The 15987-nt window shown below is 46.0% G+C and overlaps 1 protein-coding gene across 1 annotated transcript in view; it reads left to right on the top strand.

Annotated features, from left to right (window-relative positions):
- LOC140121604 (phospholipid-transporting ATPase IK-like) overlaps positions 1 to 15987 on the top strand; it is a 671195-nt gene that overhangs the window by 258189 nt on the left and 397019 nt on the right. Inside the window, exon 10 of the mRNA XM_072141425.1 lies at positions 1662 to 1820. Within this exon, the coding sequence (XP_071997526.1) occupies positions 1662 to 1820 (159 nt within the window). The remainder of the gene's footprint in view (positions 1 to 1661; positions 1821 to 15987) is intronic.

Here is a 15987-nt window from a genome sequence, read left to right as displayed (position 1 = left end):
TTGCGCATCTGTTTACATTCCCCTCACCCGCCATATCCCAAACTTATAAGAACGCTACTACACTTAACTTGGTGCAGGCTGGGACCGAGTCTGACCCTGGGGCTGGTCATATACTGCCGACGCAGAGGATTGCGGGGCCTACCTCGGTCCAGGTCTTTCAGGCCTACTATACCTCCTCCTCCTCCCAACTCTACTCCACCTCCTCCTCCTCCGAATTACCATCAGTGGGCATGGCGCCATCAGTCGGTAGCTCTAGGCACAGCAGCTGTGCCGTCGCTAAGCGACAGCAGGCGGTGCTCAAACTGCTGAGCCTAGGCGATAAAAGGCACACCGCCCAAGAGCTATTACAGGGCATTCCACATTAAACTTGTTAACTTTGTCGCCACCCTGCTGTGTAATCCACAAAATATACTGGCAAACTTTTATCATTTACCGATATTATTTCAGCGCTTCTTGCGCATCTGTTTACATTCCCCTCACCCGCCATATCCTAAACTTATAAGAACGCTACTACACTTGATCTTATACAAAAGGTTCTTAGAAGTGCTGTTTGGGGAGTAGCCTAGAGACAGGGGCTTGGATTGGCGAAAGCTCGCCTGGCAGCGGAGCGCCAGCTCCATGCCAAGATCCAACTAACATAGTTTTAACTGCAGCACCTTTAATCTACTACTAGTTCACTGCCTCCATACATGGTCCCCTTATCAAACGAGCTGTGTCAGGCAGAATTTTGGGTTGTTTTCATGGCTTCCATGTTAACTTTGTCGCCACCCTGCTGTGTAATCCACAAAATATACTGGCAAACTTTTATCATGTACCGATATTATTTGAGCGCTTCTTGCTCACCTCCTTTGGTTCCTCTCTGCCACCCATTGGTTTGAAGCCTGAGTCCATTTAGGGTATGTCGCCATGCCACTCTCTAGCCTGCCGCTGCTGCCGCTGCCTCTGCATGCCGTCCCCTATAGTGTCAGGGTCAATTATTGGATGTTTTAGATGCTATCTAGCTTCATTCTGTCACTCTGTCATGGCCATGCTGTTGCCCATAATTTTGGCATAATGGTGCGATTAAGCAGCCTCAGAGGCATCCATGCATGCTGCCCCTGCTGTTTCCTGTCCATTTCCGTGGTGTTTCCATCCTTTTCTGAGGTTCCCAGGTGTTTGGCCAAGCTTCCCTGTGCAGAGCCTTGGTCCCCTTGAAAAATGCTCGAGTCTCCCATTGACTTCAATGGGGCTCGTTATTCGAGACGAGCACTCGAGCATCGGGAAAAGTTCGTCTCGAATAACGAGTACCCGAGCATTTTAGTGCTCGCTCATCTCTAGTGATAATATCTGGCAGTTATCATTGCCTGGATGCATACTGATGTCCATAAAGGAGAAAATCAGCAGAACTCCTCTTTGGTTGCAGTAAAAACAGATGTGCGACCAGAAGTATGGAATCTTCTCAGTTGTGTTAAATGTGTTTTCCCTGGTGTTAAAACAGGTCAAATAGCTGTGTATCACAGGGAATTTTGCAACATTCTGTATTGACAATTTTGAACTACAAGAGAGATCTGATTGCAGGAATGGATGTCTTCTCTTAATAGAGAATTTTGTTCACACTTATCCTTGTTATTTGCTATGTACATTAATTTCTAAGCAAATTTTCATATTTTGTTTTTGTTTAGGTAAAGTGATCTGTGAGGAAGCCAACTGCAGCATGCATTCCTTCATAGGAACACTAGAATGGAAGGGAGAAAAATATTCTTTGGATAATGATTGTATCCTCCTAAGAGGATGTAAAATCCGTAACACTAAATACTGCTATGGGCTCGTGATTTATGCTGGTATGTAAGTGATCAAGTACCATTTACAAAACATTTGTGGTGATTTCTTTTTTTTCATACTTTTTGGCTAAAATTACTGCTAAGAAGCTTAGTATGTGGTTAAAAAAGATATTTGTCCGATATATAAATCAAGATGATTGCCAATATTTCTATTGGTTTATGTGTAATGGGAAAGTAAAACAGTAAGTGTCTCTTTTGGAGAGCGACTTGAGTGTTCTTTTACAATATAGATCAAATGTACAAATGATTAGTTGAACCATGTATATAGTGTATGGTTCAGTTCTGGTAGACTGTCCTCAATGACCTGTTTGTCTTGTCCAAGGGGATGGAATAGTTTTTTCTAATATTCAGGAAGGGCTGGATTCTTCAGAAAATAACTTTTAAAAAAGATGGCTTACAGTTATTTTGTGAAGAACCCAGACCTTCCTGAACATGAGGACAGTCTACCATCAGTTAGAAATTGCTAAATTACCATTCTTGTTTAGCATATTTAATTTCTAGTAACATCCAATATAACTTAATAGTTTCTTTGTATGGCCTATGCTGCATACTTAGGAAACAGATTGCTTTTATTTTTAATAGCTTTTCAGTTACAATAACATTAGTATATGAGCAGGGGCGAAGAGGGCGAAGAGGGTGAAGAGGGTGCGGTTACACCCGGGCCCAAGAGGCTTAGGGGGCCCATAAGGTCTCACTTTCCAGTATGAGAAGACTATTACTATAAACCATACATTATAGTCGGGGCCCTGGCACAGACTTTGCACTGGGGCCGATTAGCTTCAAGTTATGCCACTGTATATATGGATATCAGTCAATGTATTTTAAATAACATTTTTACACTGTGTATATAATTTTATCCACTCCCACTGTACTACACCAATGCTGAGTACTCCTTATACTAAGGCTGAGTGATGGATGCTTTCTTGTCACAGTACATAACAAGTTATTTATTGTGAGTTAAACACCTCACCCCACAAAGGTCTTCACACCACCTCATTAGACAAGGGGAGGTTGGACTTGGGAGAAAAGAGGTTTCCCTCAATCAAATCTAGAGAGTTCTGGCAGTGAGGGGAGCAGATCAGACATAGCTCTCCCACTGTGTAAGTCTTTTGTCCTAACTGCTGGAGCTAAGTCTTTTGTCCTAACTGCTGGAGCTACATCACAGGAAGGTTAGTGTGGAGAACTACAAACCCTGGAAATCCTTATAGAGTCTACTATAGAAGAAGGAGGATTAGACCATCAGCCAGTCACAACCCCAATTTGTGTTGCATGGAAGCCAAAAAAGAGAAATGTAATTCAACACACAAATAAAAGAGTGCCTTAAAAGACTTGAAGAAAGATACAAAAGTTATAAACCTGCAGATAATGGGATAATTATTATGGATAGGAATTATTAATTTAAAGAAATGACCAAGACACATAGGGCCAGATTTACTTACCCGGTCCATTCGCGATCCAGCGGCGCGTTCTGTGCAGTGGATTCGGGTCCAGCCGGGATTTATTAAGGCAGTTCCTCCGCCGTCCACCAGGTGGCGCTGCTGCGCTGAAGTCCGCTGGAATGCCCTGAAATTCACCGGCCTATTCCTAGTGAAGGTAAGTGCAATTTTCGCGACACATTTTTTTTTAAATGCTGCGGTTTTTCCGAATCCGTCGGGTTTTCGTTCAGCCACGCCCCCCGATTTCCGCCGCGTGCATGCCGGCGCCAATGCGCCAAAATCCGATCACGTGCGCCAAAATTCCAGGGCAATTCAGGGAAAATTGGCGCAAATCGGAAATATTCGGGTAACACGTCGGGAAAACGCGAATCGGCCCTTAGTAAATGACCCCCGTAGACTAAGTTGAATGGAAATCCCACAAAGAAATTAGAAAAAGAACTGAATATTATTCTCTCAAAAGCAAGAAACAGAGGAATTATCGATAAAAGGGAATTTGAGTTTTTAAACATCAAATTGCCAAAAATACCCACTATATATTTCCTACCTAAGGCTACATTCACACTACCGTATGGGGGACGTATATACGGCCGACATATATACGGCCGATATACTTCCCCCATAGACGGCAGTGGGCGCACGGTACAGCACACGTGCGGCACCGTACCGCTCCGTACCCCGGAAAAAGATAGGACATGTCCTATCTTTCTCCGTAGTACGGCGCTGTGCGTCATAACTTCCTATGGAGAGGGGCGGGGGTGAGCTGCGCTCACCTCCTCCTCCTCTCCTCGTGCACTGCTGTTGTCCGGTCCGGTACGGGCGGGCGGTCAATGGCAGTGTGAATGTAGCCTAAATTGCACAAAAATAAAGACTCCTCCTGGTTTAGTAGCTGGTTTAGATTCAGTTTCTAGCAGAGTTTCTCAGTATATCGACAAGTTCTTGCAAACCTATGTATGTAACACACCAGCATACTTAAAAGATTCAGGTGCTGTTTTAAAACTAATAAGGGACATTACAGCTGCTCTGCACTAGTGACATATCCTTGCTGTTTACATGTATACCTCATAAAAAAGGGGATGGAGGGGATTTTTCTAAAGATACAATGATGAACAAAAACAATTTATATTGGACTTGATAAAATTTGGTTTAGAGAGGAACTGCTTTTGGTTTGAGGATACCTTTTTTTTCTTCAAACAGCTGGCACAGCAATGGGGGCAAAATGTGCTCCCTGCTCCGCTAAGGTTTATATGGTTGCTTAGGAAGATGAGTTTATTTATAACAATATCCATGTAAGGACATGTGCCTACCATCAAGAAAATATGCAAAGTTTTCCAGGCTGGGATAAGGAAAACCAAACCTCTTTTAGCTACATTGTAAGGCAGCTCACTCAAGCATGACCTACAAGAGGCTTTATGACATGATGTGGGATTAATGCCAAATCAGTTTATCTATTCCAGAAGGAACAGATTCCCAACTGTAGATAGCTCTGTTTCGACCTGGTTGAGTCTTCAGTACAGCGTAGGGAACTGGTTTGGCTGAATGAGAGGCTTGTGACTAGGGTCCTACCTGGCTACCTGGCTACCTGCCATCAACACCTATAGAATTTATCCAGTCTGCAACAGAAATAAAGTAATCGCAACAAAACTACATCTGTGAGATGAAGGACTGTATTGTGGCCCAGGAAGGGTCCAGAGCATGCACATTGATCCATTGTATGGTAAGGTTATCTATGCACACCGAGCAGGAATTTATCCCTACTGGGAGTGGCTACATATATCCCCAATGTCTTGTCACTGTTTGTCACATCTACAGTAACGGTACCGCTTTTAAAGAAACCTTAACACTTGAAAATAACAAGTAATCCTCTAATGATACTGAGAACCCAAGTCCTATCCAATCTGTGGCAAATATATACCCCATGAAATCACCCCATGACTATTACATATTATTTAGGGGGCCCATGACTATTACATATTATTTAGGGGGCCCAAGATTGTCCTGTTACAAGGAGGCAACTCCTTCCCTTAGGAGATTCAGGGAGAGATTGTTGTACATTTTCTGGATGTACTCCTTGTCTCAAGAGCAGAAGATAGAAATGCTAATTACAGCTGGAACGAACTTCCTGCCAGGAGATAAAGACATGGTCTTATTCTGATATAAATCTACCAGAGCTGTGTTTGTTGTCTCTTTATATCTGTTATGTTTTTGGCTTAAATGCCAATATCTTATTTTCATCTTCTTTTCATATTGCTGAGAATGAGCTGTAACTTGACCCCTTAAGACAAAAAGATGGAAAAGATAGAAATCCCTAAAAATTAAAAACTATGCATAGCACTAGCTACATCCAGATATGGTGCATCTTCCCACCAAGTGATACAGGTGGGAAAACAAATTAACAAACACATTAATTTTATTTACTATTGATCTCTACAAGTGACAATTCTCACTAGTGTATATCAGGGTATCGCTTAACCCCATTGTACATTTAGCTGGACCCAGAAGTGCAACAAACTTATTTTTCCCAGGACTTGTCTGGCCCACTTACCTTGACTGCACTGGTGCTTTATATTACATGGCTTGGCCAGAGTTGGTCCTATTTTGGTCCAGAGCTGGGTAAAAAATCTGCGACACCCAATGAAAGACAAGACTCATGTTCAAGGTACACACGCAAGGGATAGATGGGGGATAGACAGTTAAAGCGTAACTGTAAAGGTTTTTTTATTTTTCACAAATCAATAGCTCTTGGGATGTAAAACAACTTTTGCCTATTATCTTTATTACCTATATTCTGTAGTTTCTTTGCTATCCCTCTCATTACCTCATTGCTGCAGTGGCTACCTCCTCTCCATGTGCTGATAATCCTTATGTTCAATCAACATTTATTGGTGAAAAAGAGTAACAATTGCGAACAGAATTTTCAAGGCATGAAGGGTGATCTCGCAGGACCCCAGCATTAATATATATACAGCATCATGTCATACAGTGACGTGGCAGCAGACTGTGGAATTGTACTGGGGTAAAGATCGTATTGTACCGGCTGCGGGGGTCCGCCCATCCTTTTCAACAATAAAACAAGACAAAAATACGAACAGGGGGTAGACAGTACAAGACAGACAAGAAGGGAATAACTGGGTGGGGAAGGGACTGGGGTTAGGGATGGCTTCTGTGTCATTCTTTGGCCATACACTACAAGCGTATTGCCTATTTGCAATGCAAGGGTCCTGAAAGGTTACAAATTCAAGTAGAGAACTTATTATTTTAAGCAAAGAGATCCTGAAAGGCCAGGGTTAGCTGGAATTACTCCCATGGGGTCCACACAGTGGCTGTCTTACTCGGGTCAGGCATGTCTTCGGCCACCAGCTCCTCCATCCTCCGTATGTAGCGGAGCTCCTGTATCCACTCCACAACCGTGGGTGGATGAGGGCTCTTCCAGTGTCGAGGGATCACTGTCCTTGCCACCGTGAGAAAGTGGCAGAGGAGTCCTTTTTTGATGAAGGAGATGGTGCGCGGTAACACTGAAAGGAGGGCAACCTGTGGGCTAAATTGTATAGTCTTACTAGACACTCTGCTATAGGTGTCAAACACCATCCGCCAGAAGACCTGTATTACCGAGCACCTCCACCATATGTGAAGAATGGATCCCACCTCCGCACCACACCTCCAGCAGAGCTCCGAGACTCCAGGGTAGATCCTATGGAGTGTGAGGGGGCATCTGTACCAGCGTGATAAGATCTTATAGTTCTTCTCCTGAGCGCTGCAGGGCAGAGGGAGTTTATGGGAGAATAAAAAGGCTTTGTCCCACTCTGCTTCCGTGAGTGTGGCTGACACAAACCCTGGGTTCCCGCCTCCCAACACAGGAATCTCCCTCTCCCCATCCCTGGGGGGGAATGCTGGATTGTTAAATAGGGGGGTGAGGGGGCCTTGTAGTCTAACTAGGGTGTCCCGAGAAGCCAGTCTGTCCCATTCTCGGAGGAAGTATGGGGAGAAGAGTGAGTGTGTGAAGCTCTCTGGCCGTTGGGCCGGCCGTATCCATGGAATTGTGCGCAAGTGGGGGTGAGTAAGGTCTGTTTCCAGACACACCCATTGCTTGGTTGCTTTATGATAATGCCAGTCTCTTATGCGCAGGAGCAACGATGCGGAGTGGTAAAGTTTGGGGTCAGGAAGACCCACTCCACCCGCAATTTTGGGTCTAGCCAGTGTGGCTTAGCTGATCCTGCTTGTCTCACCTCCCCACACAAATCTCCGGAAAGCTGCTTTGAGGTTTGTAAAGAATGAGCCCAGGGGGCGTATCAGTAGGGTTTGAAATAAATATAAGAACCGGGGCATTAAGTCCATTTTCAGGACATTAATCCGGCCGAACCATGATAGGCTACTGTTGCGGTATTTGGCCAGGTCCCGTATTGTGCGATCCTGAAGGGTTTTGTAGTTGAGGTTATAGAGGCGAGAGAGGTCTCCTGGGATGTCAATTCCTGAGTAGCGAATGTGAGATCTCTGACACTTGAATGGAAATTGGGACGCTAGGTGGGATATTTCACTCTTGGGGAGGGAGATGTTCAGGGCTTCTGATTTCGATAGATTAACCTTGAAGTTGCTAAGGAGGCCAAAGCGGGATAACTCTGCCAATATGGACGGGAGGGAGACCCGGGGCTGTGATACATACAAGAGCAGGTCATCCGCATAGATGGCGGTCTTGTATTGTTTAGATCCGACCTGGAGACCGTGCACACTGGGGTTGCCATGAAGCGCCACCGCTAGGTGTTCCATGACAATAATATACAATAGTGGGGAGAGGGGGCAGCCCTGGCGTGTTCCATTCTTAATCGAGAACGGCTTGGAGGAAGTTCCATTTATTCTTACTTGAGCAGTGGGAGCTGAATATAGAGCTTTAATCACACTCAGAAACCTAGGGCCCACCCCAATTTGATCGAGGGCCGCCCAGAGGAAACCCCAGTGCACACGCGTCTACTGACAACAGGCATAGCGGTTGTTTGGCAGTCTTAGCCCGGGAGATCAACAGCAAGGTCTTATTGGTGTTATCCCGGGCCTCCCTCCCGCGGGGGAAGCCCACCTGGTCTTTGTGTATGATGGAGGGAAGGATGGCCCCTAGATTAACCAGGAGTTTTGAGTACAACTTTACATCTACGTTGATCAATGATATGGGGCGATAGTTGGCACACACTGTATGATCTTTCCCTGGATTGGGAATAACTGAGATATTAGCTTTAAGGGATTGACGTGTAAAGGGAGTGCGCAAGGAGATCCCATTGAAGACCCTGGTAAGGAAGGGGACTAGTTCTTGCCTGAGGGTTTTATAAAACCGGGGGGTAAACCCGTCGGGACGCGGGGATTTCCCGGCCGGGGTCAGTTTTATTACCTCTGAGAGCTCCTGCTCAGTAATGTCCTCCTAATGTCCATCCTCATCACCCAGGCTAGGGAGTACTGTGTCCGTAATGTATGTGTTAATTTTGTCCTGAAGTTATTCCGGGGTCATATCTTTATACTGGCCCTGGATGTTCTAAAGTTCCTGGTAATAGGAGCGGAATACGTCAGAGATTGTGGAGGGGTCGTGAGCCACCCTTTCCCCCCTATCTTGTACCTTAGGGATATAGGTGGTAGCTGACCTTGGGTGGAGGAACCTCGCTAGGGGGCCGCCACACTTGTTAGAGTGTTCATAAAAAAATCTTTTATTCCTGTCCCTGTACCTTTGGTCAAGTATGTTTCATAGTTCCTCCCTAGTATTAAGCAGCTCGTTCAGGACTGCCTGTGAGCCACCTGCCTTGTGGGCTGGATTTTACCGAGTAAGTCCTGAATTTTGGCGGCTGAATTTCCCATTGAATTGGGAGGGGGGTGTGATCGTCTACATGGGTGTCGAGGAAATTAGCAATGCACTGCTTAACCCCTGTCATGCAAACTGCGTCCTTAAGTAAGTTGTCATTTAATTGACCCTGGAGCCTGACAGTAAGATCCCGCAAAGTTTCCACTTCAGCTGAGACCACACTTCTGAACCTGCGTCAAGGGGACTTATCTGTTCTGTTCCGTATTTTGGCCTCTGAGCTAGCCTGGAATGAAGTAGCCCTGATTTAAAAAGGAGCTTTCGGGACAATTTAAAGACGAGCTGTCTGCATGTGAGCTGACGTCTACTGTGAGTGGTCTCCTCTCTCTGGCTACTCGGATAGATATCCGGTTTATGGAGTGCTCTGAGGAACAACGTCTCGAAGAAGCACAAGTCCAAGTTCAACGTTTGCCTCGCTTGGCTCCTGCCTTCCAAAGACCTGCCGTGACAGTTGCAGATGAGCCTACATCAGAACATCAGGAGTAGTGCTGTTTTTATTGTGGAAGTCCGGAACATTTCCTTGGGGCTTTTCCTGTCCATCCTCAGCATCTGTGAAATGTTTGCACCTAGGGTTCTTTGGAGGAGCGTCCCTAGGTGAGAGCAAAGCTTTTCCACCTCTGAACATTCCCATGCTCCTCAGCTTTGGCACTGGTAGCCAGTTTTAGGTTTATGCCTCGAGAAACCCTGGTCATCTCCTCGGTCAGTGGCCAAATCCTCTCCGATCCGGTAGCACCCAAAGCCCTTGTTTCTGCAAGTTGGATCTGTTGGTCGGTGTGCATGAGCAGCATACAACCAGCAGCATGTTATACGTGTCAATTTAGCGTCTGCCGCTCTAAGCATTAAAACATACATTATTGCATAACTATGTTATTTGATGTAGCTGATGTGTACGAATAATGCTTGGACGAGAACATCATAACCACTGGTCGATGGCTATAATGTTGATGTTAGGATGTAAGAATGCACTCCGGCATAAAACTGTGATTCATTATGCCGCAGATGCTCGTTTAGGTAATATATGAGTAGCACCATGTAATGTTAACACATGATGCTACACATAGTGAGCACTAGAGATGAGCGAACATACTCGTCCGAGCTTGATGCTCGTTCGAGCATTAGCATACTCGCAACTGCTCGGTGCTCGGAAGAGTATTTCGCCCGCTCGAGAAAATGTCTACTTGCGGCGTTTAGATTTTAGAAACAGAGCCAATCACATGCCAGGAGACTCTGCAGTACACCCACCATCAGGTGGTACACTTACATGTTGATAGCAGTGGTTGGCTGGCCTGATCAGGTGACCCTGGAATAGACTAGCCCCTGACCGCGCTGCTCGGATCATTCTCTGTCTGGATGCCGTTAGGGAGAGAGCTGCCTGGTCAGGGATAGCCTTAGGGTGCTAGTAGATTAGTGTTAGGCAGGAGTGATTCTCCAAGGACCTTACTCTTAGGCAAGAGTGATTCTCCAAGAACCCAAAAGCCCTTGTTAGGGCTACATTAGCGTTTTTCAAAAGTTAAAGTGACACAGTCACAGCACAAAATCCTTTTGTGTGCTCTCAGTGTAGGTTAGAAACTAGCCATAGAAATCATCTTCTGTGGTTGCTGTCTGATTTCTTCTGCACGTTTTGTTCTATAAAAAAAAAACACAAAAAATTAAAAATTAAAAAATACAAAAAAAAAAAATAAAAATAAAAATAAAAAAACACACGCAAAAAAAAAATAGTTTATTTTTCTGTTTGAAAATGAAAATGTTGAACCCGAGGGTTAGGGGTAGAGGACGAGAGGGTGGGCGTGGGCGTCCAATTACTGCAGGGGTCAGTGGCCATGGTCCTGGGCAGGGTGAGACGCCACCTGCTGATGAAGGAGCAGGGGAACGCCGCAGAGCTACACTCCCTAACTTCATGTCTCAAGTTACTGGGACTCGTGGTAGAGCACTGTTGAGGCCAGAACAGTCCGAACAGGTGATGTCGTGGATTGTGGACAATGTTTCTAGCCATTTGTCCACCAGTCAGTCTTCCACGAAGTCCACCCATGTTACCCAAGTAAGCACTCCTCCAGCTCCTCAACCTCCTTCCCCCCAGTCTGCCCCCTCCCAGGAAAATTTGCCATTTGAGGCGGTATACTCTGAGGAACTGTTTTCTGGACCCTTCCCAGTCACAAACCACTTGTCAGGTTGCTGCTTAGCTCTTTCCCGATGCCCAGGATTTCCACCGGTTGCAGTCTGTGGGTCATGATGCAAATCCTATCACAAAAGAGGGACCTATCCCAAACAGTAATGGGCATGTGCCTCCCATAGAACGGGCACAATAATGTTGTACAACCATCCGCTCTTAATAAGTACAATACCGAAAAGATGAAAAGTGAGCACCGATGATACCGATAAAATCACAATTTTATTGGGTATAATTAAAAAGGTAACATGTAACGAGACAGAGTGATTACGCAGCAAGTAATGGGTGCTGAGCAGCAGACAAAAGTTCAGTGAGCTATACAGTTTGTAGGGATATAATGAGCAAAGTACAAGAGTGCATAAAACTGAACCTATGTAGTAGGAGAGTATTAATACATCACAAATATTAGTAGTACACAAACAGTCACGTGTTTTGTCCTCTCAGGACTTTGTCAAGGGGTGGACCCCAGCCCTTGGAGGCTGGGACTGAGTCTGACCCTGGGGTCGCTCATATACTGCCGACGCTGAGGATTGCGGGGCCTACCTCGTCCAGGTCTCTCAGTCCTACTATGCCTCCTCCTTCTCCCACCCCTCCTCCACCTCCTCCTCCGAATTACCATCCGTGGGCATGGCGCCATCAGTCGGTAACACTAGGCACAGCAGCAGTGTCGTCGTTAAGCGACAGCAGGCGGTGCTCAAACTGCTGAGCCCTGGCAATAAAAGGCACATCGTCCAAGAGCTATTACAGGGCATCACAGGGCGCAGACCGATCTGTGGCTGGCACCGCTGAAACTGAAGCCAGGCATGGTTGTATGTGACAACGGCCGTAACCTGGTGGTGGCTCTGCAACTCGGCAGACTGACACATGTGCCATGCCAGGCCCATGTGTTAAATCTCATAGTTCAGCGGTTCCTCAAGACATACCCCAATCTGTCTGATTTGCTCACGAAGGTGCGCCGAATCTGTACGCATTACAGAAAGTCCAGCACAGATGCTGCCACTCTCAGGGCAGCGCAGAGCCACCTCCCACTGCCTGCTCACCGACTGTTGTGCGACGTGCCCACAAGGTGGAATTCAACATTAACCATGTTATCTAGAGTTTACCATCAGCGCAAAGCGATTGTAGACTGACAGATGTCAACTTCCACCAGAACTGGTAGTCAGGTCAGTCAGCTTCCTCAAGTCTACAATGAGGAGTGGACGAGGATGTCTGATATCTGTCAGATGCTGAGTAACTTTGAGGAGTCAACACAGATGGTCAGTGGCGATGCCGCCATCATCAGCCTCACCATCCCGCTGCTTGGCCTGTTGAAAAACTCTCTGGTCAGCATGAGGTCGGAAGCTTTGCATTCATTACAAGAGACGGGGGAAGGAGATTCCCTTGTTGTGGCCAAAGCAGCCTCTGATCTATTTCTCAGCGCATATCGGAGGAGGTGGAGGAGGATGAGGAGGAAGAGAATGTTGGCGAGACAGAAGAGGGAAGCATTGCTCAGTCCTTAACTGTTCAGCGTGTATGGGCAGAAGAAGAGGAGTTGGAGGAGGAGGAAATGGAGAGTCAAGCCAGTGAGGGGAGTAAATTCTTGCACGTTGGGACTCTGGCGCATATGGCAGATTTCATGCTAGGCTGCCTATCCCGTGACCCTCACGTTTTAAAGAATTTATTCCAGCACCGATTACTGGGTATTCACTCTCCTGGACCCACGGTACAAGCAAAACCTTTCCACTCTCATCCCTGTAGAATAAAGGAGTGTGAGAATGCATGAATACCAGCAGACCCTGTTGCACAAGCTGAAACAGTATTTCCCTTCTGACAGCACTTGCGGCAGAGGGCATACTTCTGCGGGACAAGTAGCGAGGGAGAGTAGGCGAGCAGGCAGCTTGTCCATCACTGGCAGGGGTACGCTTTACAAGGCCTTTGCCAGTTTAATGTCACCCCAGCAAGACACTGTCACCTGTCCCCAGTCTCGGCAGAATAGGGCTGATCTTTACAGAAAGATGGTGAGGGAGTACGTAGCTAAATGATCACACAGCTCCCTACAACTACTGGGTTTCAAAGCTGGACATGTGGCCTGAACTGGCGCTGTACACCTTGGAGGTTCTTGCCTGCCCTGCCCCTAGCGTGTTGTCAGAGCGGGGTTTTCAGTGCAGGTGGTGGCATCATCACCGATAAGCGTACACGCCTGTCGACTGACAGCGCTGACAGGCTGACGCTTATCAAGATGAATAAAGCCTGGATTTCTCATGATTTCCATTCTCCAACAGGTGAAAGCAGCTCATCCTGAATAATGTATTTACTCCTCCTCCTCATTCTCCTCCTTCTCCTCCACTTTGTACACCAAAGCAGAGGAAACTGGCTATTTTTTGCCAGGGACAACTGGCTCTAGCTATAGTACTCTATGTATTTAATTTTTCTGGAGCGCCACCTACCTGCTCCTCTGGTTTGAAAACTTTTTTGGACTGCCACATACAGGCACTATCCAAATTTAATTGTCTCCATAGCAGCCTCCACAAGTCGTCTTTATAGCTGCCTCCACACGTTGTCTCCATTGCTACCTCCACACGTCATCTCCATAGCTGCCTCCAAAAGTCGTCCACATAGCTGCCTCCATACATTGTCCCCTTAGCAAACGAGCTATGTCAGGCAGAATTTTGGGTTGTTTTAACGGCTTCCACATCAAACTTGTTAACTTTGTCGCCACCCTGCTGTGTTATCCACAAAATATACCGCCAAACTTTTGTCATTGACCGATATTATTTCAGCGCTACTTGCGCATCTGTTTAAGTTCCCCTCCCCCACCATAACCAGGCCAATTACTTATAAGAACAGTACTACACTTGATCTTATACAAAAGGTTCTTAGAATTGCTGTTTGTAGCCCCCGCCCCCGCTTTGAATTTTATAATTTTTTCAAAGTATTTTTCAATTTTTTCACCCCTGAGGAAGCCACCGTTGTGGCGATACGCGTGGGGCTCTCCCGGCCCCTCCCTCATTTGTCCAGCCTGCTTGGTAACTATCATGACCATACATATTTCACCGTCATTTACTACAGGGATGTTTGATTGATGTTTTTCATTTCAGGTATTTGTTTTCATCTTGTTTTGGACAGGTGTAGGGTGGGGGGCTGGGTAGGGAGGTTTTTTGCCTTAGGGGCCTTATCATGGGCTCAAACCTCCCTTAGGGTTTCAGATATAGGATTCTTTTTTCCTTTTTAGATGTTTTTATTGGCCTTTTGTCTGGTGTATATATATTTAATAAAGATTGTTATTTTGGCATAGCACATGGCCATTTTGTATTTCTTCAATTTTTTCAAAGTAAACGCTTCTGGCCCCCAGGCTCCATCCCAAGATCCAACTAACATAGTTTTAACTGCAGCACTTTTAATCTACTACTACCTTACTGCCTCCATACATCGCCCCCCCCCCTAGCAAACAAGCTGTGCCATGCAGAATTTTCGAGTGTTTCACCAGATACATAATGGAACTTGGCCCATCTGTCACCGCCATGCTGGAGACCTGAAGTTTCAATGATAGCAGCGCATTATGGATGCCTCATACTGTCGCTCTTAATCATGGAGCCATTTCTGAAAAAAATTTAAAATAGAACCGCTATGCTATTCCATGATGAAATATGCTAGATGAAATATTCAAACGACCCCGCCTGCTTTGAAAATTATAATTTTTTCAAAGTAAACGCTTCTGGCCCCCAGGCCCATTTTGGGTGGGGAGGAGCCGAGAGGCAGGGGCTTGGCCAGGTGAAAGCTCGCCTGGCATCGAACCGCCAACTCCATCCCAAGATTAGGCAGCCTCAGAGACATCCATGCATGCTGCCCCTGCTGTTTCCTGTCCAATTCGCCTCCATGATCCTCCACAGCGTCCACCAATGTCTCCATGCGCAGCGTTCAACTGTCTATACCTCAGATGCTCTCCCGGCCCCTCCCTCATCTGTCCAGCCTGCTTGGTAACTATCATGACCATACACATTTCACCGTCATTTACTGCAGGGATGTTTGATTGATGTTTTTCATTTCAGGTATTTGTTTTCATCTTGTTTTGGACAGGTGTAGGGTGGGGGGCTGGGTAGGGAGTTTTTTTGCCTTAGGGGCCTTATCATGGGCTCAAACCTCCCTTAGGGTTTCAGATATAGGATTCTTTTTTCCTTTTTAGATGTTTTTATTGGCCTTTTGTCTGGTGTATATATATTTAATAAAGATTGTTATTTTGGCATAGCACATGGCCATTTTGTATTTCTTCAATTTTTTCAAAGTAAACGCTTCTGGCCCCCAGGCCCCCCAGCTCCATCCCAAGATCCAACTAACATAGTTTTAACTGCAGCACTTTTAATCTACTACTACCTTACTGCCTCCATACATCGCCCCCCCCCCTAGCAAACAAGCTGTGCCATGCAGAATTTTCGAGTGTTTCACCAGATACATAATGGAACTTGGCCCATCTGTCACCGCCATGCTGGAGACCTGAAGTTTCAATGATAGCAGCGCATTATGGATGCCTCATACTGTCGCTCTTAATCATGGAGCCATTTCTGAAAAAAATTTAAAATAGAACCGCTATGCTATTCCATGATGAAATATGCTAGATGAAATATTCAAACGACCCCGCCTGCTTTGAAAATTATAATTTTTTCAAAGTAAACGCTTCTGGCCCCCAGGCCCATTTTGGGCGGGGAGGAGCCGAGAGGCAGGGGCTTGGCCAGGTGAAAGCTCGCCTGGCATCGAACC

Source organism: Engystomops pustulosus, chromosome 1 (genome assembly GCF_040894005.1).
Source record: "Engystomops pustulosus chromosome 1, aEngPut4.maternal, whole genome shotgun sequence".
NCBI lineage: Eukaryota > Metazoa > Chordata > Amphibia > Anura > Leptodactylidae > Engystomops > Engystomops pustulosus.
Note: the sequence above shows the minus strand (reverse complement) of the source record. Positions and strands in the feature narration are given on the sequence as shown.